Source organism: Ciconia boyciana, chromosome 3, assembly GCF_034638445.1.
Source record: "Ciconia boyciana chromosome 3, ASM3463844v1, whole genome shotgun sequence".
In the NCBI taxonomy this organism is placed as follows: domain Eukaryota; kingdom Metazoa; phylum Chordata; class Aves; order Ciconiiformes; family Ciconiidae; genus Ciconia; species Ciconia boyciana.
Window position 1 is genome coordinate 102,893,442 of NC_132936.1, and position 27,357 is coordinate 102,920,798.

Genomic DNA, 27,357 nt, shown 5'->3' on the forward strand with positions numbered 1-27,357 from the left:
GAAGCATGGATGTTGTCTTCTCAGCTGCTGCCCAGCCTGGTGTCTCCAGCAGGCTCTAGCTGGTCTTCAGTGCATCCCTGAGAGGACGCCTACTGCCATAGATACCACCATCCCTTGCAGGTAAGCCAGTCTAGTCTTTGATACACACGCTGTTTGTCCACACCACGCACACTCCCATAAAACAACGCAGTCCTGTGGAAGGAGTGCCTAGCTCTGCGACCTGCCAGCATCTCTTCAGGCAAGGTGAGGGGAGATCCAGATCTCTGAGAGGTCAGCCTTCCTCATCTGCCTCCCTAGGCCCATCAGGGGCTGTACCTGAAAAGCCAGCCACCACTGACTTCTAGGTGCCTGTCCCAGCAGACCTGTTTGCTCACATGGGGCAGAACACCCGTTCTCTCTTCTTCCTCAGGCTCTTGGCTCCAGCACTGTCTCTCACAACTCAGCAATATGACATGGCTCACAGAGCTTGAGATGTACTGGCTGTCTGAAAGGACACGGCTGGCCCAGGTCACCTTAAAAGGCTGTTCAGAAGGTGTGGGGCTCACCTGCTGGTGGGCAGAATGGAGCAAAACACACATGCGGAGTAAATCTCAAGAGAAAACATGACCTGGCAGCATGCTCAGGCAGGGGTAGGCAGCGTGGTGTGCTGAGACTGCCTCGGCACATCCCAAGCACACACGCGGTTGCTAAGTGAGTCTGGGTAGTCTGACAAACCCACATTCGGCACTCATCCAGCAACTGTGGAGCAGCAGCCTCCAGCTTGATCACATGTTGTTTCTCTGATGTGGGAGGGCTGCAGGATGCAAGTGTTATATCTCTTCTGGTCCTAAAAGCAGCTTTATCACTCATGCTCACATGGGAGGAGCAGGAACAGCAGGATCAATCATACACCATTTGGGTTACCATGTGGAAATACCAATTAAGATTGCTTTTGATGATCACCATGGCACAGACCCAGCAGCATGACCGGCCCAGCAGGAAAGGTGGGCTCCATATCCATGCCACACAGCTTTTGAAGGAGCATGTTAGGTACCCCTGGTTCTAGAACACTTTGTGGTAGTAGCAAGACATGATGCAGCCTGCCCCACTGTGGTCTCACGTCAGACTTTCTAGAAGGCACTGTGTTGGTAGGGTTAGACTTGGGTACTAGAGCAACGTTGGATACTAGGGCATCCAGATAGCTGAGAAAGCACCTCAAGTGCAGTCATGTCACTAGAAGGTGCTCCTGACTTCATCTCCTTCTGTTGGCTGCTTTAATAATATACCTCGGGGATCACGAGAGCGTAGATGTTGCTGTATTGCAACTTCTGTTGGCAGGAAGAGGTGGCAGATAGGCTGTCCAATGGTGTAATCAGAAGGGTTTCCTTAGTGGCCAGCTGGGGGAAAAGCTGGTGAGTAAGACAATTTGAGGTTGCTCTTTATTGCTTTCACTGTGTCCACCTGGATTAGGAAAACACTGAAAGAAAATGAGCTGCCTCTGTCCCCAATCACCTACTGCTGTTCTATAGCCTTGTGGATCACACACCACCAGCTGCTCCATTCATCCAGTTTTTTCCACCCATCTCCATGGAGAGATAGCAGATGCTCCACTCCTTTTCCCTCCTGCCTCTTTCTCTGTTTAACTTGCTTATCTACTGAGAGGCTCTCTTTGTACATGCAGTATTCAACAGGGGAAGAGGGACAAGCTTGTGTTCCAAGTACCATTTTTCTAGTCTCTCTTGGCAACCTTGTCCTTGTTTTTGCTCACTCAGTTGCTTCCTTTAGCACACTTCGTATGTACTATGAAATACTTAAAATTCATAGGGTGGCTTGTCTTTCAGAGAAAGAGCAGACACAAAGGTCTTTTACAAGACTGCAGCACAAAATTAGAGCCTGCTCTTCCACTACACATGGCATAATTCAACATGCTATGCTACATGCTGCAGACCTTCAAAGTTCTTCCACACTGTGTAGAGCACATGACTAGAAAATCCTGGTTCTGTTCCTCGTCATCACTGAGAGACACTGTACAATCCAGCAAGTCATTTAATCCCCTACATCCGAGTTTCCCTTCACATAAGGACAAGCAATTATTCAATATCTTATTAAAAAAAAAAAAAAGAAATAAAACCCCACATGAGATCTTTGGATGAAGTGCTCCATTTGTATACCTTAAAATGTCCAGTAAGGAAATTCCGACATGTAAGAAAATGACAATATTATTAAAGGTAACCTGGTAGAGGCCTTATAGTTCTACAAAGTATGCCTTTCTGAACAGCTCTGTGGTGACAATGATGGGGTTTGGAAAATCCTACTGATTGGAAAATGTGGTGAACCAAGCAATATGCAATATTTAATAATAGATTTTCAGAGAGCACAGTAAGAAACACCCCCTCAGTATTTTTGAAGTTATGCCTTCACATCACTAACAAATATGCTAGGTATCATAAAAATAACAGAGCAATAACAGATTTAGACAAACTGTCATAAATTTCTGAAATATATTACAAACCAGAAGCCATAAGTTTTTCAAACTCCCTTCATGGCTGCATCTGTGTTACAGGATGGTTTGGGTATCAATGATGAAGGTCATTTATGAACTGTCTTGATTGTCAAAAGCAAATTACAGTTTTGAATGTTACTGACAAAGAACATCACAATGCTTTTATGTTAAAGGATAGAACTGTTCCCAAATGACATCCCAAATAAAAGCTTTTCATTATTACTTCTTCCACTTACTCCAATGAATTTGTCATTGGACTAAACGCGAATCTCCTCTTTCAGAAAGGGTACAGGGTAATCACTGAAAGCATGTAAGCCACTGAACTACCCGATACAACTTTTACTCCTACAAGACTTGCTGCTTGAGCAATTTGAAAAATGCAGGCAAGGGAAATCAAAGGCTAATAATATGTTTCTAGACTACACCAAAGTTCTAATAGCAAAGCCAATATCCATTTGTTAGAGCTAATGCTATTTTCTTCCTCTGCTATTGCTTTGTATCTTAACATGAGCAAAGGTTACAGCATCCTCATATTTCATCTCTAGCCTAAACTATCTGATGAAGTATGTGATGGAAGTCAACAGCAATTTTGTTTTCATTAATCAAGATAATAACTGGCCATAAATAACCTCTTTCCTGTTACTGTGAAGTAACAGTGAAACCTCGGAAAACAATTAACAAATCACCCATCCTCTTCCTTAGAGGAAGACTGTAACATGCCTCACTTCTGCAACAGTGCAAAGAATGCTGGAGTTTACAGGATTTATTCAAATTTTGTACAAAAACCAGGCATCAACCTTTAAGACTGGAGACACAGATTTATCTATTCTGGTCAACCTGGGTATACTATTAGCTTTTTTTAAAGAGTAATATCCTGAGATTTTTGTGGGGGTTTTGTTTGGGTTTTGGTTTTGGTTTTTTTTAAGAATAAAGGAAAAAAAGATTTCCAAAAAGGGAACATAATTCTGCATTTTCACACAAAGACGATGCTTATGGCAGTTTACGAAGTAAATCATCCAGTCTGTTACAAAATTATTTTGGCAGAAATTTTCTTGGATTCTCTGATGGCAGCTGTGTAAATGAATCACAAAATAATTTTGTTGTGTGGTATATTTATTACAGAGCAAGTAGGAGAAATGACCAAGCGTGAAGTTTATCAGGATGGTGGAAGCATGTCCTCTGAAATGTTACGATTAAGGCATAGTACCTTTAGATGAATTGCAAGAAAAGGCCAGGTTGGGCTGGCTGCATGGCTCCTGGAGACACGTGCTGGGGACCTGGTGTAGATGTGTTCTGCCAAAGTCATGAAGAATTGGAACAATGCATGTGTTTTCCTTACTGTATTTGGAAAAGACCCCAGAAGATGGTGACAAAAAGAAGAAACACCTAAGTATACGGTAACAAAAGTACATAGTATTCAAGTCTCAAATATTACCTTAATTGGCTGTCAGGTTTTCACATTCATAATGCTGTACTAATTAAAAATGGATTTAGCAGACTTAGCTCCTGATAAAAATTTGGGCAAAACATTATGCAGTCTCACAGCTGCCTGGAGAGACAATGGATTTGGACCTGTGGTTAATTAAGATCACTCCATGTCTACCTGCATCGTTGTTTGTGGATAGCACTATTCCCACTCCAAGTCCCATATGGAGAGCATGTTGGGACACCGAGTATACTCAGAGTAGCCTACCACTGTATGCTCCTGCTTCAGTTGAGGGAGATATTACTGAACTCAGTATATATAAGTGCCCTTACACAAGATACTGAAGTTCACACCCCTCTTTGGAACGTAATCGGTAGAAAGAGAAAATGAATGGGAACAAAAAAAAAGTGATAGCAAGAGGAAGGATACTGACAGTACTTTCAAGTGGAGCTGAGCGTAAACCTCCTCTGCAGTTCACTAATTTAGAAAAAATACTCTAAAAACACTTAGTACACTCTTTTGCATAGGGCTTTAATATTTTACGTCACTGTCAGGTATCACATTTCTGTTTGAAAATCTGAATCCAAACAGGTGTTTGACATGATAATGCACTTCCTTTTGAGGAAGGAATCATACACTGGAAAAACCCAGTTGACTGCTGCAAAAATAATACCAAATAAAGAGGGGCTGTTCATGATCCTACTCTCAAAGTATTTCAGTAAGTTCTTATACTGAGCCACAGCCCGACACCACGCCCTTCTTACCACTTGACTTTAGCTGTGGCAATAGTCGGTAGCTACGGCCATAGCAGGTTATTGGCAAAGTGCCCTATCAAGTTTTGTTTGCAATTGGTTCATTCCCATGATGGTAAAGCTTACCGGATTTCAAATTCAAAAACTTTCACAAGGCCACACCTAGTAGTTACTCCACTTCATGTTCAGCAGTCAAACACTTCAGTGTCACACTGGAATGGGCAGCAGCCTGTAGAGCAGGTTGACATCAGACACCACATCCCCTGTGTGACTCTTTCGCAGCAGGCTTGAGACTAAGGAATGTGGTACGCTCCTGGCTGTATCTGCCCCCCCCCCAGCAAGATACTTGTTCAAAGGCAACTAGAAGGCTGATTCTGAAGGACGGATACAGGAAAAACAGCTGTCTAAACATGCAGGGTAGTTTGACACAAATACTGTGGGCAGCTCCCAGCGTTCATAAATCAAGCTGGGAAACGGCTTTGTTTCACAAAAAATCCTAACAGCATTTGTCACATTTAAGGTGAGCTAGTTGTTTTATTCCCATCATGGTGCATATCAAATAGAATCATTGGAGGAGTTGTGGAGACCCAGCTCAGGTACGCTAAAGAAAAGGACCTCCTTTGTCTCGCTGTCCAAGAGCTCACAGTTACAATAAAGGTCTCAACATCTAAGCAAGAAAACAGAGGACCTGTAGGGTGGGGTTTGGTCTGGAGCAGAGATCACAAAGCCTCTACACAACATTAGTAGTAACCTTCAGAATTTTATTCCTTTTTTTATAGGGGGCAGTTATTTCAGCTTTCATTGGAGAGCTGAAGAAAGGACCAATCTGATCACTTAGATTATAGAGTTTGATTGCTCAAGGATGCAGGTTTGCCAACTCAGCTTTCATACTGCACAGTTATCTACGTTGTCTCTCCTTCATGGAGTGCCTTGAATGGGTTGAGTGCTTGGATTTGCAGTCCTACGAGTTCGGCTTTTAGTGACCTTAGAGAAGACCAGAAGATCAAAGCTGTTATGCCAGGAAATCACACCCTTTTAGTAAGAGTTTGTCCTGGAGTCAGCTGCTTCCCAAACCACAGACACCAGAGATCATTTTTAGAGTTGAAAAAAAATAATACAGGAGGGTATTTGGTCACTGTTCTGTCTTTTGCTTAGTCAATAATGCTCCACAGTGTATGACGCAGCAGAGTATATCAGAAAATAAAATCAGAAGTTACCAAGGCATTGACATCATTAGTGCAGTTATAATACATGATAGAACAAGGCACATACAGGCAAAAAAGCCTGGGCAACAGCATTCATATATTAGAAAAAGTGCATAATATTTTAATTACTTGAGAGATTCAGCAATAGGCCAGTCATTATACATACATATACACATGTACACACACAGGGATGACAGGCACCAATAAAAAATATATTTTATTTTTAAAATTAGAAATACAGAGAGATTTTGAAACTCTGGCCACTCCGTCATGATAAGCAGTAGACTCCAAGCTTTGGAGAAAGGGTAGGAACTCTTTGAATTCCCATGGAATGTCCCCTTCCTCTTTGCCTGCATGGTCCAAAAGCGGACTAAGGCATCTCAGTAGACTTAACTGTGAGCAGGTGGTAGTGCACCACGCACATATTGAAAATGAGAACAACACACTAAATGAGACAGGCTGCTGTTCAGCCTCTCTTGTGTGTCCATATTATACTTCTATTTATGTAAGTCAACACAACAGTAAGAAAAATGTGAGTTTAAACTAAGGACTGATCTTTCCTACTGTTAAAAAACTAGTGAGCATTTCGCTGTTTTCACAATGAAGACCATCTTCCCAGGCTGCGTAAGAGCAGTTACACTGTCTTTTGGATTATTGTCTTCTGTCCCTGGTGGTGGGCCAACATTTAGAATTTCCCCAGTTCCTAGGAAATTTATTTTCTATTCTAAATAGGCTTAGGGGAGCTATTTTGGGGAATCCTCATTCACACTAAGTAACCTTTATCTATATTAAAATTATTTCTACGCTTTAGTCTACGTGGGTGGAGGAGGGTAAAAATCAAAGTAATGCATTTTCTTCTGTTGGGATAAACAAGCTGGTGTGGGTGGTTGTGCATGTTAAAAATGAGAGAAAACCCTTTTTTAATGTTAACTTTCTATTACTCATCTGAAAATAGCTTCATGAAAGCCAAATGTGCCTCTTTTTTTCTTAAAGATGAAAATAGTCTGAAAACAAATTTTATTTTAATTCATCATCAACCTTGTTAACTGTATTTTTCATCTACTTGGAATAGCTTTACCATACATGGAAAGACTTTATGAACACACTACAGATTTTGAAAAGGTCAGAATTTTTTTCTTTTATATTTAAGGCTGAGTATTTTATGGGTCATTGAGAAAAAAACCTTTCAAAACCAATTCAAGCAGGTCTACCTAAAGTGTGATAAAACAAACAAAATATCAATTCAATTTCTGGATTAATGAATGAAGTGCTTAACCTCAATTTCAGGATGACCGGAACTTGTTCCATTTACCACATCTTTTTCCCAAGTACTGACATATAATAGGAATGTCTTTCATTGGCATAGTATTGACATAGTTTTCCATACTTAGAAAACACATTGGGAAACAGCTAAAATTCTGATTTTATAAATTCAGTCTGTGCAAATTTAATTTCTAATTCAGTGATCAGAACACAAATGATTGTTAAGTATTTAGCAACCAGTGTGGGAAAACCTATAAATCTACAATAGCACAGAACAGGAAATATTCTCTTACTGAAGATACTTCAAGGTAGTTATGGTTTTAGTATCAGCTCCATAAAAGAATCATATTCTTCCATTTTAAGATGAATTGTAATTCAAAATTCACCCTTACCAGCTCTTCCATCAATTTATTTTATTGACGGTTATTAATGCCTATTAATCACTAGATTACTTTTAATGGGATTTACTAGTGAATGACCTATCCGAATTTCAACAACTTAAGATTCCTTTGGGGAAATACACATCTTGTTTTGTATGGCATACTAAGTTATTTCTTTATAACAATTGTACCAACATTATACTACATCATCTAAATGGATGAAAAATTGCTCATTATTCATAGTAGGAGAAGGCATCTCAAACAAGTGATGAATTCATCAAATCAGTTTAGAAGGGATTAGTCATTTAAGAGCATTTTAAAGAAGCATTTTGCTACTTACCCACATAGATTAATCTAAATTACAGCTAAAATTTACATGAAAATGTATCATGTACTGAATACAAGCAACAGAACAGTTTTGTTGTCTGCATTGGGTTTGCGTGGCAAGGATTTGGCAGCAGGGAGGGTGCAGGGGTGGCTTGTGTGAGAAGGCCCCAGAAACTGTTCCCATGTTGGACAGAGCCAATGCCAGCCGGCTCCAAGACGGACCCGCCGCTGGCCAAAGCTGAGCCAATCAGCAATGTTAGTAGCACCTCTGTGATAACATATTTAAGAAAGGGTAAAAAACACTGCACAACAGCAGCTGAGAGAGAGAAGTGAGAATATGTGGGAGAAACAACTCTGCAGACACCAAGGTCAGTGAAGAAGGAGAGGGAGGAGGTGCTCCAGGCACTGGAGCAGAGATTCCCCTGCAGTCCCTGGTGACGACCACGGTGAAGACCATGGTGATGCAGGTTGCCCCCCTACAGCTCATGGAGGCCCACGGTGGAGCAGATATCCACCTGCAGCCCACTGAGAGGAGCCCATGCAGGGGCAGGTCTTCTGGCAGGACCTGTGGCCCCGCGGGGCACCCACGCTGGAGCAGTCTGTTCCTGAGGACTGCACCCCATGGAAAAGACCCGTGCTGCAGCAGTTCTTGAAAAAGTGCTGCCCGTGGGAAGGACCCACATGGGAGAAGTTTGTGAAGGACTGTCTCCTGTGAGAGGGACTCCGCTCTGGAGCACGGGAAGAGTGTGGGGAGGAAAGAGCGGCAGAGACAATGTGTGATGAACTGACCCCAACCCCCATTCCCCAACTCCCTGCACTGCTCAGGGGGAGGAGGTAAGAAGAGTTGGGAGTGAATTTGAGCCTGGGAAGAAGGGAGGAGTGGGGGGAAGGTGTTTTTTAGATTTGTTCTTATTTGTCATTATCCTACTCTGATTAATTGGTAATAAATTAAATTAATTTCCCTAAGTCAAGTTGGGTTTGCCCGTGATGGTAATTGGTAAGTGATCTCCTTGTCCTTATCTCGACGCATGAGCTTTTCATCTTATTTTTCTCCCCCTGTCCTGTTGAGAAGGGGGAGCGACAGAGCAGCTTGGTGGGCACCTGGCAACGAGCCAAGTCAACCCACCTCACCGTCTGAGAACTTCTTAGTTAATTATGTCTTCTATTGTACATATACATCCCCATTATGTAAACTATTTGTCTGTAGCCAGATCTTTCTCTGTATAAGCATAGGACCCTAAGGCTCAAGGCCATATAGATTTAAATAGAACAGAAATAACTTTAGAGTTTAAAAGTTTTGGAAACTAAACTTTAAGATGATGTCTCTGAAAGGTAATGGAGTTACTCTGGGCTGAACACTTACAATCGCTGTAGAAATATGAAAGTTAAATGCTTGCAGTTGGTCAAATCCTCTCCAAGTCTGCGTATTAAGGCTTTACCTGAAAGGGTCCAACAAGCTGCAGGAGAGGAGAAGGAAGAAATCCAAGAGCACATCCTCCTCAGAGCATGGGGTTTCAACTCATTGACAGTCACATCGCTTAAATTATCCATAGCAGACGTGCAAACCTAACAACACGCAACATGCCTCAAAGCACTTTCAGTACAGGGTGTAAAGACGATTTGCACAAAAATCTGTGAGCTAGATAAACAGTTACCTGTTAGAGACAGATAAAAGTTAAGTAAGTTGTCCAAGGCCAGAGAGAAGATGCAAAAATGCAATATGGAATCTACCAATGAGGAAACAGAATAAAATACATTTTGCTTAGATTGGCACAGAGAAACAGGGAATATAAGAACATTCAACTACCTGAACAGCTTTTAAAAGGCAGCATAGGAAAGAACAGAGTTGAGTACTTAAGTGTTTATTTACATTTGGAAGGTTTTTTGGAAAATGACAACTTTGCCTCCTGGCTAGCTAATAGGGCATAACTCCCAAGCCACAGACTCATCCAGACGTCTCAGTCGTGTCCAGTGTCCCGCACTTGCAGTGCTGTAAGATGCATGCCAGTCAAGCATCAAACCCCTTTTCCCACAGGACTTGTGGGATTGTTTTGGTGAGTACAAACGCAGGAGAAAGAAGCAGGCTGTTAGTTTGACCATTCTGAAATCCATCATCAAATGGGCCAATATTCTAAAATTAAACCCTTTCACTCTTTTCATTTTAACAAAGCTTTGTTAAAATCTTCCAGCAATTTAGCCTTCCATATCAGAAAGAATTCTGGGATACTGTTTTGAACCTCTATCATGAAAAAGAATTGGAAAACTTGTCATGTGGAAAGGCAGAATACAAGGCCATGGATTGCCTCTCTGAAAACAACTTGCTGCCAAGCCCCCCGAGATTTAAAATCAAGGCTTGAAGCACTCCTAGCTGAAATGTTTGATCTGAGAGAGGTTCTCTCTCTAGTTAGCGCTTACAGTATAAAAAGAAGAAAGGTGAAGCAAATGCTGAAGAGGAAAGCACAATTATATTTTAAAATTGCTTTTAGAAAGAGGTGGTGAGAGCCCTGTCCACTGGCACAGTTGGAATGGCATAGAATAAGCACTCCACTACATGTACAAAAGCAAGCAACCTCACACCAGCAGGGAGACAGACTACTCTGCTGCAATCACTGCTCTCTCAAGAAATATGTTCTGACTAGGAGCTTTGGCTTTAAATCACTAAATCATGCTTGCTTTGTAAAAATGCAGAGTGTTCTTTGCCATTGCTTTCAGTCTTACAAAATCTCAAATAACATATCTACATCCTACTGCATTCCTTCTTTTATTCCAGGACACAAATTTCAGCTTCTGCAAAAGCTACTTGCGCTTTCTATCATGATACTCCAAAGCATTCAGAATTAGTCATTTAATCTCTATCCAGGCTAAAATGGCTTACTAGAGAAATCTCAGCTTAATAAATTATGTATAAGAATTCTCTCTTTTATGTAGCGTGTGCGATCATTTGAGCTATAACATCATTTATGGCTGCAGCAGAATGAACTGAGCAAATACACTGTGGTACAACCCAGTGTAAGTTAATATTGGTCACAAAGCTCATACACATGGAAAGAAGCAACTGCCAAAACCAGAATGCTTGCAAGTGCTGCCAAAGGCCTTTCATATTCCTAAAGAAGGTGCCAGCAAACTTGCACCTCATCACAAGCAAAAGACAATGACAAGTAGCTATCATGCAAGCTTCTCTCTTCTTACTCTTCTACTAACCCGGAGCTATGAAGTCCAGGCTGGAACCCAGAAGTGTTTCAATATTTGTTGCGGAAAAATAGACCTCCATCCAGCCTGTGAATCCTGCTGCCCTCCAAACCTGCAATATTTCTCTTTGGTCCAGCACACCCTCCGTAAGGGTGAGTTTGTCACTTGACCATCCCACATCCCCCCCAGCGTCTACGCTCTGGTTCCTCTCTGAGATTCCAAAACCAGAGAGAAACATCAAGTTAACCTGCTTTAATTTTACAAGATTGTTAGAGCAGGAAGTGAGCCGAGAAATCCTCTGTCAGCTTCCTCTCAGCTGCAAAGCCCTCGAGTCTGACATGCAGCCACCTGCAGCCACAGACTGCAGTTCCAGTTTCTTAAGATGTTGGAGAGAGAGATGCAGCAGCTGATTCTCCCCCTGCTTCCAATTAGATGAAAATGTCAATGACTGGCAGCAGAAAGAGTTAATTAAAGGTCTCCTTTCTCTTCCCCTTTTGGAAAAATAAGAAGTTTTCTAAGTCTGAGCTCCAGCCAGAGGTAACTAGACAGCTAATAACTTCAGGAGGGAATTTTAGTCGCTTGAGGAAACTGCTCGGGGAGTCGCCTGACAGTGAGCTGACAGTTTTAGAAAAGAGGATATTTCACCGGTGTTTGTCGAGAAAGTGAGTGAAAGGAAACTGTTTTCACAGCACAGACATGGACAGTCACGGTATGCCAGGGACAGAGCACGGGAAGTGTCTCCCTCGGCCACGAAGTCCTCGGACGCCACAGGCAGTAATGTTTCAGAACTGTGAAAGGAGGGCACAAAGGGGACAGACCGACAGAAGCATCCTGCCCTCCCAGCTCAGCTCAAAGCTTGTAGCATACTCCTACAAGCCAGGTGCTGCAAAGCTTTTGCTCTTTTTGCCCTGAAGGTTTTTGAACATATTTATATTCAGGCTTGGCAATGCCAATTAATGTGTTAGCTGCAGTAAGATAAGGGTCCTTACTTTTCCAGACCGGTAGCAAGAGCAGCACAAGGAATGGAGGGAAGATGCTTTTTACTTTGCCTAAATGCAGCTCTAGAGTTAGCTACAGTCAAGGCCAATGGGGTTTGGTACCTTACAATGCGCCTGCATGTCTGCTTATTTCTGTCACAGTCATTAGCAAGTGGATCCAGACCCCAGTAAGTGTGGGGGACATCTGTAAGGTCAGCACTGCTGACTGGCACTGAAGGCTTTGGGACAGGGATTCCCATCTCCACGAGGGAAGGGATCACTGGAGACCCAGCAGACAAGGAATATGTGAACGTGGTGAAGAGTGGACCAATGCTAAAGCTCACTCGGCCGGAGCAAAACTTGGCCAGAAAGCACCTTGCGCTATGCAGTGAGACTCAGTACCGTGGCCAAGGGAAGGCATATGCACCCTGGAGATGGGGACACCTCAGAGGAATAACCAAGTCTAAAAATATACCCATGAGATCCTTCAGGAAAAAAAATCCCCAAAGCTGCTTTTTCATGTCTTTGGAATCTGTATGAATAACTTTGGGATGAATATACAGTATCTACGCTTCAACTAGTTGAACACTTTCGGAGCCAGAGATGAAACTGTTTATTGAAATAGAAAGTGTAATTCTGGTATTTATATTCCAAAGGATATGCAATACATCACAAACATAACTCACAGAAGGTACCGGTTCATCTGAATTCTGCAAAATTCCATTTGCAGAAATAGACCAGGAGAAGTGTTAGAAGCGACAGGCTGGGGAGCTATTTCTATGAAATATTCACAGATATTTAAACCAGACTAAATTCCAAACTCTAAAACGTTGCCTTTTAATGGGCATTATCTCCAACCTCTAAAGCAGTGTACCTTCTATGCATTTCCAAAAGCATATATTATTTATATTATTTAACATTTGCATTCTGATTGCAATCAGCCTTCTTTCAATAAAAATAAATAAGATTACAGTCTGTTAACCTAGAACCATCAAACTCTCACTTCCATTATCAATCAATGCCACTTTTCTGCTGGCTGCAACTCAATTAAATTCCAATTATTTGAATAACTGGATGGAAATTGCTATCATAAAATGTACCTTTTTATTAAGAACATTTTGTGTAGAAAATTGTCAGCACAGGAATTACGATACTGTGGTTAAAAAGTGTTTTGTAACTTGGGCTGGGAAAAGCTACACCAATGAACATGGACGGAAAGAGGGTCACTTCTGGAGTAAGCATTTGATTCTAAATTGGGACTTTTGGCTCAGAGCAGATCCAAAATTATGCGACTCTGCTAGCATTACTGTGAACTTTAAGAGAGTTGGTTCTTCTATGCCTCAAAGTTTGTTATTCCTACCAATGTAAAAAAAAAAAAGTAGTTATATATTCTTAGACCATCTTACCACATTACCCACAGTGTCATTTTAAAATATGCCAGTCAGTGATACCAATGCTTTAGGTGATGTCAATACCAAATTCTTTCATTTCTTTTATGTCTTATGTTAATTAACACCAGGTAAGTGGCTGGTTTTTAAACTTAGTTTTTAACAGGACATCTCTCAATCTTCTTGCAGCTGTCTTTCTTCTTCTTGTCCTGCAGGAACTCAATACCATTTGAAAAAAATGTCCTATGAGGAAATCCTCAAGTATAAATTTGCTTCTTAGCTTTTAATTACATTAATTTTCTACCAGAGCTTTGATTTATTTGACCAAAGTGTGGATAGCACATTCTTCTTTGCCCAATACCGAAAAGCTGAATTCTTTGATGTTGATAACATATGCAGATAGAAAACATCATCACACTATTTTAATTTCAGTATGCCAACTCTAGGCACAAAAAAAAAAAAAAATTCTATACTCTAGGCTTAAAGTCTAACTTTACAAAACAGATTTTAAAGATGAAAAGGTTTCTATTTTTTCAGGTGTAATTATCTAGGACTTACTTGGCACCTGGAAGTTACCATGGAGAACTGTTTCTAGGAACAAAAAAAAATCTCCTATCAAACATATTTCTTTAGCTGATCTCAAGTATCTTTATATCGTAATATTTTAAAGCAAGTATAGGTGCTCCAATGTATTTATTTTCAATGTAATATTATCGTCTTCTACATTGTATCCTAAAATCGTATCAACTGAATAATACCTACTACAGTTTTAATAAATTTCTACAGAGGTGGTTCACTGAAGATTACACAGAGAATTTAAAATGGGATACTAGGTTATGATGATTCGCATCTGACAAAATAACTTGAACTGGCACGCAGGAAGAAATTAAGAGAGCCAAAAAATCAAGAATAAGAAAATGGAAATATTATAGATAAGCAAAGTAATTCCAAAACATGATTGATACTAAAAGAAACAACTCTTGATAGAATCAGTCATGTTCATATTACTTTTCCGTTATGACTACTGTTGTTGACTTTTACTCCATATATTAGATTTCATACCTTTCCTTCCACTTTCCTTGTAACTTCAGGCAATGCCTCTAACATCTTTTTAGCTGCTTTACAAACTAAAGTTGCAGAAAGTAGCAAATACTGTTTATCACGAGTGCATGACAGTTCGCAAATATGCTGGAATCTGACCACTTAATAGAAATGTAAAATATTTTCACATATACACAGTCCAGCTCCCTATAAAACTAGCACTGGAATAAATACTTATGGCCTTTTGACTCTACATGCTAGCAATGTCTCTTAGGCAAGCCCTGGAAAACCTTAGAAGAGAGGCTACGAAGAATGCCAGAATTCAAGCAATTGAGTTTTTTCATACAGACAGCCCTTAAAAGTTATCATTTGCATGGTATACATTACAATCAAAGATACTTACCCTTTTTCTCAAGTTGTAGGTCAAAATGAGATTTCTGGAGAAGGAATGTGAAAAGGCTGTATAGAACTCCAGCACTTTCTGCAAGGCATCTCTCTTAATCACATGAAGATCACAGTAAGTCAAAGCCCTTACATTAGCACAGGACTGGGCGAGGGTAGACTCCTTCCAGAACACATCACCAAAAACGTCTCCTTTGCCTAGAGAAAAGCAGCAGCATTGCTTTCAATGACAGTACTATTTCCACCAAATAATCAAAAGAACATCATCTCATTTATGCAGTCAAGATCCTTCTATTTTATGTGGTCAGAAAAAAATTCTGTCTGGAAAAGAAAATAATCTTTGAAATATTTCACTGATAAGCTTTTCCACTATCTTTTTATTAATTAAAACAGCCCAGCAACATTTCATAAGAATAAACCACAATCAGAAAGTGTTTCATGTGACAAGTCCCCTTTAAATATCAATAAAGGTTTTCCTCTAAAAATCAAGAAAAGCGGTTCATTCTTGGTTCATGTTCTCTTCTGATCCTTTTCAAAGAGATTAATTGAGAGGAAATGCTTTCTCCCTTTCTTCTTTTAAGTGGCACGCAAAGGATTTGTTTCTTACATCTATGTTGTTGAGGTTTCTTAATCTAGCTAACAATTGCCCACTATTGTGTCAATAAAACTATCTTGTATAGTACATCAGTGCAGTTACAGGCTGTAACGAAACACTACTATGCATCAGTATTAAAGTAAGTTTGCCCTAGTTCACTAGATCATTGCCAGAAAAGTCTGTCTTTACAACAGTATAAAAGAGCAGATCTCACAACTCTGGTGGCTCTAATGCTTTTCAAGCTGGTAAGAGTCTCAATAAAACCTTTCAGTAGTTGTGCATGTGTGCCCCCATATAACACAGCAAAGGTTTAAGGTAACAACGTAGTCCAATCCAAGAAGAGTACAGGTTAGTTATCACTAAGATAATACTGACAAGGCAAGAATATTTAGCTGTTACACATTGGAAGAAAGAAAACATGGCCATTTCCTTACAACCTTCCCACGTGCCTGTCTCCATGAGCTTGGGGCAGCCAGTGAAATCACTACTGAGGAATACTGCTATGAGGGCATTTGCACCCGTCTGGGCACTACAACGCAGGGCAAGTATACAAAAATCTGCCTGAGGAGCAGCCCCCCGTCAGGATTTCACTGGTTATACCCCAGCTCAGGCTGGGCACAAAAGGGAGTGTTTAGGAGAAAGTTACAAGCTCCTTTACAGAGTAATGGTCTTCTTTTTTCAGTTTTCCAACATACAATGCTAACAAGATAAGAATATTCATTTGTTACCTCGATAATGAAAAACTACACCGTTCTTGTTTTGAATGGTATTTTCCTCTGAAACCTCTGCTGTGTTATATCACCACTGCACATCACTTAAGACAAACAACAAAGAAATACATTCACAATGTCTATCAAGTTGTTGTAGGGATGGACCACATGGTCCGTTGTCTTGTAAGTGATACTTTGCCTGTAGCAATTCTTAAAGCCAAAGCATCAAAATATATATTAGTTTATTGACTTCACCCAGGCCGTTTTAGATTTCATTCCTTAAATAAATAGTCATGTATGAAAGCCTATATGAAAGTCAAGAGAACTATCATGAGTAAAGAGGTCAAGAAAACTTCTCAGTTCAACCCCGAACTCCCACCTCAGCCCTTGAGCTGCACTTCCACCATTACGTAATCTCTTCCATTAGATGATAAGTATTTTCTCTTTGAGGAGAAGCTATCAGCCTGATGGTAAGCTACGCTGTAGTGCAAGAAGCTGTGGTTCATACTGATGTGCTCCCAGTCTTCCACAAAAGCCCCGTGCAGTCCACCTGACAGGGACCAGTTTAGTCCCTGAACACTTTGGAGGAGCATAGACTATACTTCCATTTTAAATGCATATATACACTGAAACCACCTGTTCCGTAAGCACATTTTTTTCCCACAAAGTTAGGCAAAGGCACCATAATGATACCGTTTCTTCCACCTCTAGTCTCTTTACATAGGACAGTGCCAACATCGAGAAATACTACAAAGGCTGCGTATCAGTAAGCGTGGTGGTAGTCCAATAGCCCAGTGCAGTAAGCAACTTTTCATTTTAATGGCAATGACTTTTCACATTTTCAATTATTTAAACATATGTTTTTTCAGTAGATACATTAAAAATGGCCTAAGAAAAAAGCTTCCATGCACTTAAAATAGATCATCATCTACAAGGCTTTTAGAAAGACAAACACACAACATATTCAGAATTGAAGTGAAACAATTTTTATGCATCATAAAAACTGATATGCTTCACTGGGTAAAAATGGATTGTTTGCCTTTGGAATAAATATGCTTTTACTCGCAATCTTCCAGGCAATTAGCTAAACAACTGTTTTAATTAACGCTCTGGAATCCGTCAAGTATTGAAATGTGCCATCACTGATGAGCAACAGTTAGAGCTAGTAGTCCAAGCATAAGGGAGAGGAATTCTAGCTCATTTCTAGGTGTATTTCTTCACATCTCCAGACCAGTTTCCCTACCTTAAAATGACAATAACTATTTTACTGCCCCACAGTAACATGAAGAATAATTAGTACAATGCAAGTACAAACAGCATGGTGCTGCTTTGCCCACATATGAAATGACATACAGCAGAAGTTAGTTACATCTTACTCTTTTTAAAATTTAATTCTGCTTTTCACATAACGCAAAGACACATCTGTGTCCTTCACCTGTGGCAGCAACCCCAGTTTCCCCTTGCTATTTGTAACTCCCCCAAAACTCCCCCTCCTGCAGCTTCCTGCCACCCCAGGGAGCCGCTTCCCATTGCTGGCAAGAGCAGCACATGAAGGAGCTACGTCTGCTGGGTGCCCACCGAGCCAAACCAACCCGAGAAAAGCAGCACATGAACCACAAACTGAGTCAGATTACAGAAGCCGCAATTTTTAAGAAACAAACCAGGCTAAAACAAGAAGTTGTACTGTTTTCTATCATTAACAATTTCCTTGAAGTTAACCGAGTTAACAGCCAGTCATCTAGTCAAAAATCCATCCTACGTTACAGTTCGATGTCCAAAGCAAGGCACACATGCAAGCATCACACTGCTTTGTTTCTGTCAAGTGCATTTTCTAAATGATGCATACCAAAAGCATCAATCTAGATTGTCAGATTCTAAAAAAACTTGTGTTTGGCATTCACAGCAAAATGGGGAAAAAAAGGAGCAGTAGGAAGTCTTTATAGCAAGCAGGAATCAAAATTCCATCCAGGAGTACCTGAACTGGATTAGAACAATTGTCCTCTTATACATAATAAGGAACTGCATACCATCTCCCTTTGTTTCTGTGTTCTCCATAAAGTAAGATCAATCACTCAGGAAAAAGGAACGAAAAAAAAAGAGGACAGATTAAGTGGGTGTTTTATCAAAAACACCTGTAATTGGAAAGCAAGAAGAGTAAGGCAAGACTTCTAAGTGTGTCAGAAGGTGGTTGGCAAAGTCTAATGGCTGCATTAGACAACCTGAGTCAAAAGCCTCTTTTTACATATAACTCCAGGCTTTATATATTTCACCTTACCTCTGAAGAAAGATTAAAAAGCTAGAGAAATGCAGATGGCCGTTTGTTTGTCACTACTTTGCATTTCTCATTCCCAGCTTGCTGAGTTCCAGACATTTGCCAGGAACGCTATCTGTCAATCACACTTAAAGTGGATGATCTAAGCTTTTACCATGAATCATTTATATTCCCTGCTGGATTTGTGGGCTGAGGACCTTTTCCACTGTCAGGTCAGTATGCACTGGAAAGCCAAATAGTTTTCTGCCTTTTATGTTTGCTTGTTTGTTTTAATTATAATAACAAGTCCCCAAACCCTGATATATTTAAACACTGAAGAATTATTTTATAAAACCATCACCTTCTGTTTCCATGTTTATTCTTTCCCAATCCTTTCTCCATATCAAATTCGCTATTCATCTTACAAGTGAAAAGAGGATTTCTCTGTTACCACTGCAAATTCAGCCTGAGTCAGGCAAAAGGTCAAGCCACATCCACTCTGTCTCCTGAAAGCAGCACCAGTAATGAAGATCTGATTATTGCAACTTAGCCAAGTGTTTTGCTGATTTTGTTCGAGACAAGAACCCCACTCGCACATTACATACAGCTGTATTGCCTTGATGTGCCTACCAGAACAACCCTTAGTTTTTTCAGTCCTACGAACAGGAAGTATTGAAAGGCTCTCAGACAGAAGATATTTATAGAATCATTAAGGTTGGAAAAGACCTCTAAGATCATCTAGTCCAACCATCAACCCAACACCTCCATGCCTACTAAACCATGTCCTGAAGTGCCACGTCTACACGGTTTTTGAACTTCTCCAGGAATGGTGACCGGAGGAGTTCGAAATATTGATATTCCACCCTACTCTGAAAAAATACGACTCTATGGGGAATATTTTGACTGACAACCTACTTAATTCATTTTTGGGTTCTGGATGGGAGTCGTGGTGCAGTTTTGGTGTGATAGCGGCCGGGTGAGAAGATGAGGCCATGGATTCATGTGCTGAAGGTCTTCTGAGTTAGTATGGACTTTGACGGGATTCACACAAATCCATGGATTTTCAGTACATCAGACAAAATATTCATGTCAGAATCATTCTCAAATCAATAGTAATAGTTGTTACAGCAGCCAACACCAGAATCCAGCTCAGGTCCCTTCCAGATCTGCCTTCATCTGCACGTTTGAACTATAGAAGAACTGTGATCTGATATAGTCTCAGCAGACCCAAAGATAAGCTAGAATGACCAAACACTGCTTGATGGTACCTCAGCAGCAATGCAGCACTAAGCATATCTTGGAAATCAGGTGTTAGCAAATACTGTTATCTGTGATGCTGATCCACAGTGGCTGCCGCACCTGCGCAATGACTTTCCCAGCACAGCTCCCCGAAGCACCCACACTGGCCTGCACCCTCAGGATTTGTTCTCCACCTCCAAGCAGTGGGAGACACCAACTGCTGTAAAGGCAAACACAGATTCTCTGTGTCGGTCTCTATTCTAGTGACTGCTCAGTTAAAATGCTGCTGAACCTTAAAAACAAACAAAAAACTTGTCCTGATTTAAAACTTGTCCAACAGATTTGAACAGAACCAGATGATCTGAGGTCCTACCAATTGTATTCGAGCATAATTCCACTCAGGACAGTGTATTTGCCCCTAGTGTTCAAAGCCAGTGATGTGAGACTTGGGTCAACACCGAGTTGTTGGATCAACAGCCTCTGTGATCACTGCATGTCTGTTTGGCTTCAACTGAAAATCCTTCCCTCTCCTCTCTTCCCTCATCTCCTCTTTATCTGAGTAAGGCATGCAATTTAAATTTTCCCATTTTACAGAGAGAAGAAAGATTCAAAGAAAGTAGAGGCACCAGAGCAAAAATAATTTTTCTTCTTGGTGCATTGTTTTAAGGCAACAAATATCTGCCAGCCAGAAAAAACAGAGCTACCGTTTGGCATCAAGGTAGAGTATTCAGTATCCATCCCACAGATAAATTGCACAACTTGACAGCCACTGAATAGCCTGTAGTTTGGTCCTCCAACACAGTACGGTTGGCAGGAGATGATGCATGGGAGTGATTTGCTGCTTTGGATTTTCTTAAGATTTCTCAAGTGAAAAACTCAGACACGTAATGAGAAGCGAATGACCAACTGCACTGCAGAGAATATACTATTTTTCATTAACCAGAGGTTTTAATCACTCTTTTCCTCTAATAAGACCTTAAGGAAAAAAAGCCAGAGTATCAGTGCCGCAGAAAACAAAAGTGTTACAGTGATAATAAACTGAAGTTGCACTTCCAGTGATTTGCCTGGTGCACAAAGAGAAACACAGTGTATCTGTTCGTGTTTTAAAACACAGCTTGGGAACATTTTGCAGACAGTTTACTATATAGCTGCATCAATTTTCTCTGTTGGAGCACATTACTGTACAGACAAAATAAAAACATTTATTTTAGAGCATGGCATGAGTAGCAACAACATGAATTAGTTACAGCTAAGATTTCTATTATTATTATAATTAATGTGTTGTCTCTCTGAATAGAGTGTGGATTATATTTCACTACTTGACTTACTATGATGAGAAGACTTTCAAAATGTCAACTGGGCCCCTACCAGGCTTATTCATAAAAACCTAGGAGGCTTCACCAGAATCTGAATCATTTATCCTTATTTGCTTTTTAATGGTTACTGTAAAAAAATGTTATGAATATGTGGCCAGTTTGTACAAACTCGGAAGACAGGGAAGTTGCCAGTTCAAACAACTAGAGTCACAAATGTATTTGAATTTATTTGCATTGGTTAAGTAATAGGAAAAACACAGCTCAGCCTGTGTTGCCGTTGCATGGACAGTTGCATGGACAGCGCTAGTTCTCTGATAAAAAAACCTATATGAGAGGCTCAAATTGCAATATCTTCAGAGTGATTTCCCAATGACTTAGAAACAAGCTTTGTGTTATAGCTATTGCTTGAAGCTTACATTAAAGCCCCAAAATTTGATTTTTTTTAATTTCAAAAGCATTCAAAGAGTTTAAAATAGTAGATTTTGCCTTCTGAAATATATAAAGTAAATACTTTTAAAACCTCACAAAGTTCACAGCTATAGTATACTTCATTTTATTTAATATTTCTAGCAACTCCTTGAGGATAAATTTAACAATGTTTCAGAAAGGTACCTCTGAAAAAAGTTTTAATTTGAAACTTGGAGAAAACAATGAAAAGTAAGTGTTCCATGAAGATTTATTTTTTGGATTTTTTTTTTTAACTGGGCTTTTCAGTGAAAAAAAATCTTCTTCCTCCAAAATTCTGAGACAGAAACAAAACCCTACCCAAAACAAAAATGAAAATTAATTCAGTGGTTCACCTGCCAGAAATCAGGGCCTTTATAGAAACCTAGTTTCTATTTCTTTGTTAAATTATAATTTCTACCTTTTCACATCTCTGTTTGGATGCGAACGTGATGGGCAAGCCTTCCTAACACAGCCTGAGATATCAGGGAACATGCTGGAACAGAGACACTCATCTCCACCACATCTGTTTCAGCTGCCAGTGCATCACGGACCACTGTTGCCAGCAACCTGCCAGCAACTTACCATCTTCCAAAGGGGACTTCTTCCGCATGTGGTGGTGTCAGACTACTTAAGAGCACATTATGCAATGTTGCATAAATTTGCAACAATAAAACATGAAGCCGTGGAAAAAAAAATCAACTAATTTGAAGTGCCAAGAAGTTCATGACTGAGGCCTCTATTCACAGGGAATCCCCCTCTTCCCCAGTTATTCCAGCAAGTCATTCATCAAGTGTTTTAAAAATCTGTTTCTCCAATAACCTGCACAGTCTTAGACCATTTACCGATACCAGTGGACAGGGGCTTTGGTGATTCCTACTTTTAATGCTCTACCAGAAGTCAGACATAGAACAAGTAACGTCCGGCTGAAGTCTCAAAATAGGCAACTCCTGATGTCAACTCGTACTACATTTTCTAGATGTCTGGAGCATAGAAATAAGGAATACTCTCCGTCCAAAAACACCATTTGGAATAAACCTATCTTTCTCAATAAAGGTTTTAGTGGTGCTCTTACATGCACCGTGAAATTAAAATTTTGTATTAACGTAAACCTCTTTATGCCAATGTCTTTTAAAAAGTTTAGCCTGATCTCCACTTCTAATTCTTTTGCTAATACTGTGCTTGGATATGCGTTGAGGAAATCAGACTTTGAAAATCGCTCCTTCAGTTGATGTTTGCTGAATCACTTCACAGAAACATGCAACTTGTCCAATCTGCCTCTACATGCCAACCTGAAAAAAAAAGCCTTAAACTATAAATAGAAAAAGCACAATACATCTACTGAAGATAAAGCTGGATTTTAATTTCAATCGTTCCTTTTTCAAAGACCACTAGTCACATTACAGTCTTACTCAATAGCACAAACAATGCTGTGACGTTAGATCACAGAATCATAGAATCGTTTAGATTGGAAAATCCTTTAAGATCATCAAGTCCAACTGTTAACCTAGCACTGCCAAGTCCACCACTAAACCCTGTCCCTAAGCACCACATCTACATGTCTTTTAAGTACCTCCAGGGATGGTGACTCAACCACTTCCCTGGGCAGCCTCTTCCAATGCTTGACAACCCTTTCGGTGAAGAAATTTTTCCTAATATCCAACCTAAACCTCCTCTGGTGTAACTTGAGGCCACTTCCTCTTGTCCTATCGCTTGTCACTTGGGAAAAGAGACCGCCACCCACCTCGCTACAACCTCCTTTCAGGTAGTTGTAGAGAGAGATAAGGTCTCCCCTGAGCCTCCTTTTCTCCAGGCTAAATGACCCCAGGTCCCTCAGCCGCTCCTCATAAGACTTGTGCTCCAGACCCTTCACCAGCTTCGTTGCCCTTCTCTGGACACGCTCCAGCACCTCCATGTCTGTCTTGTAGTGAGGGGCCCAAAACTGAACACAGTATTTGAGGTGCGGCCTCACCAGTGCTGAGTACAGGGGGACAATCACCTCCCTAGTCCTGCTGGCCACACTATTTCTGATACAAGCCAGGATGCTATTGGCCTTCTTGGCCACCTGGGCACACTGCTGGCTCATATTCAGCCAGCTATCGATCAACACTCCCAGGTCCTTTTCCGCTGGGCAGCTTTCCAGCCACTCTTCCCCAAGCCTGTAGCGTTACATGGGGTTGTTGTGACCCAAGTGCAAGACCCGGAACTTAAGTCTTGTTGAACCTCATACAACTGGCCTCGGCCCATCGATCCAGCCTGTCCAGATCCCTCTGTAGAGCCTTCCTCCCCTCAAGCAGATCAACACTCCCACCCAACTTGGCGTTGTCTGCAAACTTACTGAGGGTGCACTCAATCCCCTCGTCCAGATCATTGATAAAGATATGAAACAGAACTGGCCCCAATACTGAGCCCAGGGGAACACCACTTGTGACCGGCCGCCAACTGGATTTAACTCCATTCACCACCACTCTTTGGGCCCGGCCATCCAGCCGGTTTTTTACCCAGCAAAGACGACACCCGTCCAAGCCATGAGCAGCCAGTTCCTCCAGGAGAATGCTCTGGGAAACAGTGTCAAAGGCTTTACTGAAGTCTAGGTAGACAACATCCACAGCCTTTCCCTCATCCACTAAGTGGGTCACCTTGTCATAGAAGGAGATCAGGTTAGCCAAACAGGACCTGCCTTTCATAAACCCATGCTGACTGGGCCTGATCACCTGCTTGTCCTGTACATGCCACATGATAGCACTCAAGATGATCTGCTGCATAACCTTCCTGGCACCAAGGTCAAACTGATAGGCCTGTAGTTCTCCGGATCCTCCTTCTGGCCCTTCTTGTAGATAGGCATCACATTTGCTAACCTCCAGTCAACTGGGACCTCCCTGGTTAGCCAGGACTGCTCATAAAGGATTGAAAGCAGCTTGGTGAGCACTTCCGCCAGCTCCCTCAGTACTCTTGGGTGGATCCCATCCGGCCCCATAGACTTGTGTGTGTCTAAGTGGTGTAGCAGGTCGCCAACCATTTCCTCTTGGATTATGGGGGCTTCATTCCGCTCCCTGTTCCTGTCTTCCAGCTCAGGGGGCTGGGTACCCAGAGAACAACTGGTCTTACTATTAAAGACTGAGGCAAAGAAGGCATTAAGTACCTCAGCCTTTTCCTCATCCTTTGTCACTATGTTCCCCTCCGCGTCCAATAAAGGATGGAGATTCTCCTTAGCCCTCCTTTTGTTACTAACGTGTTTATAGAAACATCTTTTATCATCTTTTACGGCAGTAGCCAGATTAAGTTCTAGTTGGGCTTTGGCCCTTCTAATTTTCTCCCTGCATAACCTCACGACATCCTTGTAGTCCTCCTGAGTTGCCTGCCCCTTCTTCCAAAGGTCATCAACTCTTTTTTTTTCCTGAGTTCCAGCCAAAGCTCTCTGTTCAGCCAGGCTGGTTTTCTTCCCCACCAGCTCATCTTTTGGCACATGGGGACAGCCTGCTCCTGCACCTTTAAGATTTCCTTCTTGAGGAATGTCCAGCCTTCCTGGACTCCTTTGCCCTTCAGAGCTGCCTCCCAAGGGACTCTGGCAACCAGTCTCCTAAACAGGCCAAAGTCTGCCCTCTGGAAGTCCAAGGTAGCAGTTCTGCTGACCCTGCTCCTTAGTTCTCCAAGAATTGAAAACACTATCATTTCGTGATCGCTATGCCCAAGACAGCCTCCAACCATCACATCACCCACAAGTCCTCCTCTGTTCACAAACAACAGGTCCAGCAGGGCACCTTCCCTAGGTGGCTCATTCACCAGCTGTGTCAGGAAGTTATCTTCCACACACTCCAGGAACCACCTAGACTGTTTCCTCTCTGCTGTATTGTATTTCCAGCACACATCTGGTAAATTCAAGTCCCCCACGAGAACACGGGCTAGCGATTGTGAGACTTCTCCCAGCTGCTTACAGAATATTTCATCTGCCTCTTCATCGAGATTGGGTGGTCTGTAGCAGACTCCCACCACGATACCTGCCTTGTTGGCCTTCCCCCGATTCCTACCCATAAACACTCAACCCTATTGTCACCATCATTAAGCTCTAGACAATCAAAACACTCCCTAACACACAGGGCTACCCCACTGCCTGTCCTTCCTTGCTTCTCCCTTCTGAAGAGTTTATAGCCATCCACTGCAGCACTCCAGTTGTGTGAGTCATCCCACCATGTTTCCATGATGGCAACTATATCATCGTTTTCCTGCTGCACAACGGCTTCCAGCTCCTCCTTGTTGCCCATGCTGTGTGCATTGGTGTAGATGCACTTCAGCTGGGCTATTGATCCCACCACCTTCAAAGATACTGTCTTTGAAAATAATAAGAAAACTCTAATGCCATCCATAATCTTGCAACCGCTTCTTAAGCCTAAGAGCACAGCAGCTTGGCATTTTTAACACAGGCAGGTGTACCTAAATTTAAAACTCAGGTGAGAAATGAAGTAGAGAAGTAAGGGACTTTTTCAAAGACTTGGCATTAAATAACAACAGGCCTCAAAACACAAAATTAAATTCTGAAAATGGAGTTGTACACAAAGCAGTTTAGTTTAGGGAAACCTGAGTTAGCTCAGGTACTGGGGACACTCTAAATATAGCAGCCTGGGCTCAGCACAGTTAACTTATCCGACATCTTCAAGCCTGCCGAGAAGCAATCTTCACACAATTGTGCGGAAGGTGCGATGCTTTTCCACTGAGAAGTTCTAAGCCAGACAATACTTCTGCACTGCTATTTTCCCTCCTCTAAAATAAACCATCCCTGTGCTGCCGTTGCCCTTGCAGTTTGCACTGTCCTATCTGGATGCAAATCTATCCCACCAAAATCTGAATCAAGCCTCTTGTGTCTACGTCTGAATGAAATGCTTATGGCTAAAACAATTGTAAAGAAAACAAACAATTATTCTTATAGCGTTCCTTTAAGATTGCAATTAGATCAAATTAAATCAGCAGGAATTTCTCCACACAAAGCAAATGGAGCATTTAATATCCTGCTGAAACAAAACACGGCACACCAAGCTCTCTTACAATATCATGTTAAAACCACAGTCTCCAATCTTGTCAATGTTATAGCTTTGTAAATAACAATAAAAGATCTGTATTTCAGGGACATCCAATTTTCATTTCATCAACTCACATGTGATCTTAAAAGTAAATCTACATGCATCCTTTGCACAGTCCCCCTTGCCCCCCCAAAAAAAGTTATATATCCCAATTTCTCCCTGATGAAGGCGGCAGCCAGGTCTAGACTATAAATTCCCATTCTTTGACATTCTCTTACTGCATACTTTCATACTTATGTAATATCTACATTCTGTTATTTCCCTTCAGCTTTGATAGCAGCAAAAGGAATAGCAACAGCAAACTGCCCTTGTGGAAGGCAATGATTTTCCTTGCTCATAATAAACTCCTGCCTTGATCTCCCTTCCTATCTCATTCACTTTACCTGCCCTATGTGGAGTCAGGAGTTGACCTCGATGATTCTCGTGGGTCCCTTCCAACTCAGGATATTCTATGATTCTATGACTAATACTCTTTGCTAAACCAAAAGTCGATTAAAAAGTTTATTCTTTTGAAAGTTTTTAGGTCAAATAACGATAGCAAGAACATAATAAATGCAGAACAGCTGGGGTGCACCACTTGGGATAAACTGCTTTACTCTTAGGATAAACTGTTTTGTGTGGGGGTTTTGTTTTTTCTTTTTAACTAAACCTTCTAGTAAATGTTATTTTTCTCATCCATTGCTCAGCTCTGAAGACCACAGTGATTTTCAAGGCTTTGTTTTTTAATTGCTAAATAAAGGCTTAAAGGCTCCCAGTCTCTAATCAAATCTGCAAGACTAACCTCCAGTCTTACCATCCGTACACACAGATCCCCTTGCAGGGATCATCAAGACCACTTCAGCAGCTCTGAGCAATTCACATAAGTGAAGATCTGCTGCTCAGTCAGGCCCTCTGG

The 27,357-nt window shown here is 41.3% G+C and overlaps 1 protein-coding gene across 2 annotated transcripts in view; it reads right to left on the reverse strand.

Moving 5' to 3' along the window:
- KCNH1 (potassium voltage-gated channel subfamily H member 1) overlaps positions 1 to 27,357 on the reverse strand; it is a 194,557-nt gene that overhangs the window by 67,015 nt on the left and 100,185 nt on the right. The window contains exons 10-11 of one of the 2 annotated variants that reach the window (XM_072856861.1): positions 14,834 to 15,030; positions 13,948 to 13,980 (exon numbers count right to left, since the gene is read on the reverse strand). In XM_072856861.1, coding sequence (XP_072712962.1) covers positions 13,948 to 13,980; positions 14,834 to 15,030 — 230 coding nt within the window. The remainder of the gene's footprint in view (positions 1 to 13,947; positions 13,981 to 14,833; positions 15,031 to 27,357) is intronic. The other variant, XM_072856860.1, reaches the window with a different exon arrangement.